The 1,105-nt window shown below is 39.8% G+C and overlaps 1 protein-coding gene across 1 annotated transcript in view; it reads left to right on the top strand.

Moving 5' to 3' along the window:
* Positions 1-1,105, top strand: part of LOC107664234 (ubiquitin-conjugating enzyme E2 J2-like) — a 7,503-nt gene that overhangs the window by 4,540 nt on the left and 1,858 nt on the right. Inside the window, exon 6 of the mRNA XM_016454746.1 lies at positions 910-990. Within this exon, the coding sequence (XP_016310232.1) occupies positions 910-990 (81 nt within the window). The remainder of the gene's footprint in view (positions 1-909; positions 991-1,105) is intronic.

Genomic DNA, 1,105 nt, shown 5'->3' with positions numbered 1-1,105 from the left:
TCACTCAACCAAGCGTTCTAACCACAACCTCGCCCCTCCCCACCCCCCAACCATTCGAATTTCTGTAGGCGGGAATAATTTGTAATGAAATTCTAATGAGCCGCTTTGTGATATCACAAAGCCCGGAAACCAAGCGCTGTAGTCCAAACGAGCCGTTCGTTGTAGTTCTTGAAAAGGGATTTTTAAAAAACGAAATATCTTCCTTTGGAGTGGACTTTGAGATTTGTAACTTTCTAGATCTTTTTAATGCCCAAACATACACACTACACACTGACTAAAATTAAAAAAGTGAAAAAGCATAATAGGACCCCTTTAAAGGAATAATTCACCCACGTGAATAAATTAGCACCGAATTTTTTTTTCTTTTTGATGGGGGTGTAATTGTTTTTCTTACCATATAAAAACCCTCAGAGCTTTTTATATGAAATACTCTATGAATGCTCTAAATATGCCAGAAACGTAGCAAGGACATCAGCGTTGTTTACGTTCAGCATGTGTGCAATTACGTTCTGGGGTACTCTCCAAAATGATGGAAGAAGGTAACTCGGGGCGAAGAATTGTTGAATAAATTATTATTGTTTTCTTTGCGCACAAAAAGTATTCTCATAGCTTCGTAAAATTACGGTTGAACCACTGATGTCACATGATCTATTTTACTGATGTCCTTGCTACGTTTCTGGGTCTGGGAACATCGCAGTTGAGTTGCTGTCTATGGGAGGTTCAGAGAGCTCTCCTATTCCATCAAAATTTGTGTTCCGAAGATGAACGAAGGTCTTACGGGTTTGGAAAGGTTTTTGGGTGAACTAACCCTTTAAGTTCTTGAAATGTGCCCTTATGCGTAAACATGCACAAAGTACATACATGGAATCGATTTTAATGGCATGTTTGCTTTTAATGTGTTCTCTGCAGAAAAGACAGTTGGCCTCCCAGAGTCTTGCATTCAACATCAAGGACAAAGTCTTTTGTGAACTGTTTCCAGATGTTGTTGAAGTAAGTACCGTGCCAGACTTCCTCACAGATGTATGCATGAGCAGTAAACACATTCTTTTAACAAATATCAAATATGTTAATACTTGACCCAATTTGCCCCCCCCCCCCCCCCCCC

Source organism: Sinocyclocheilus anshuiensis, unplaced genomic scaffold (genome assembly GCF_001515605.1).
Source record: "Sinocyclocheilus anshuiensis isolate Anshui unplaced genomic scaffold, SAMN03320099.WGS_v1.1 scaffold67, whole genome shotgun sequence".
Lineage (NCBI taxonomy): Eukaryota > Metazoa > Chordata > Actinopteri > Cypriniformes > Cyprinidae > Sinocyclocheilus > Sinocyclocheilus anshuiensis.
The sequence above is the reverse complement of the archived record's forward strand: the minus strand, read 5'-3'. Positions and strand labels throughout refer to the sequence as shown.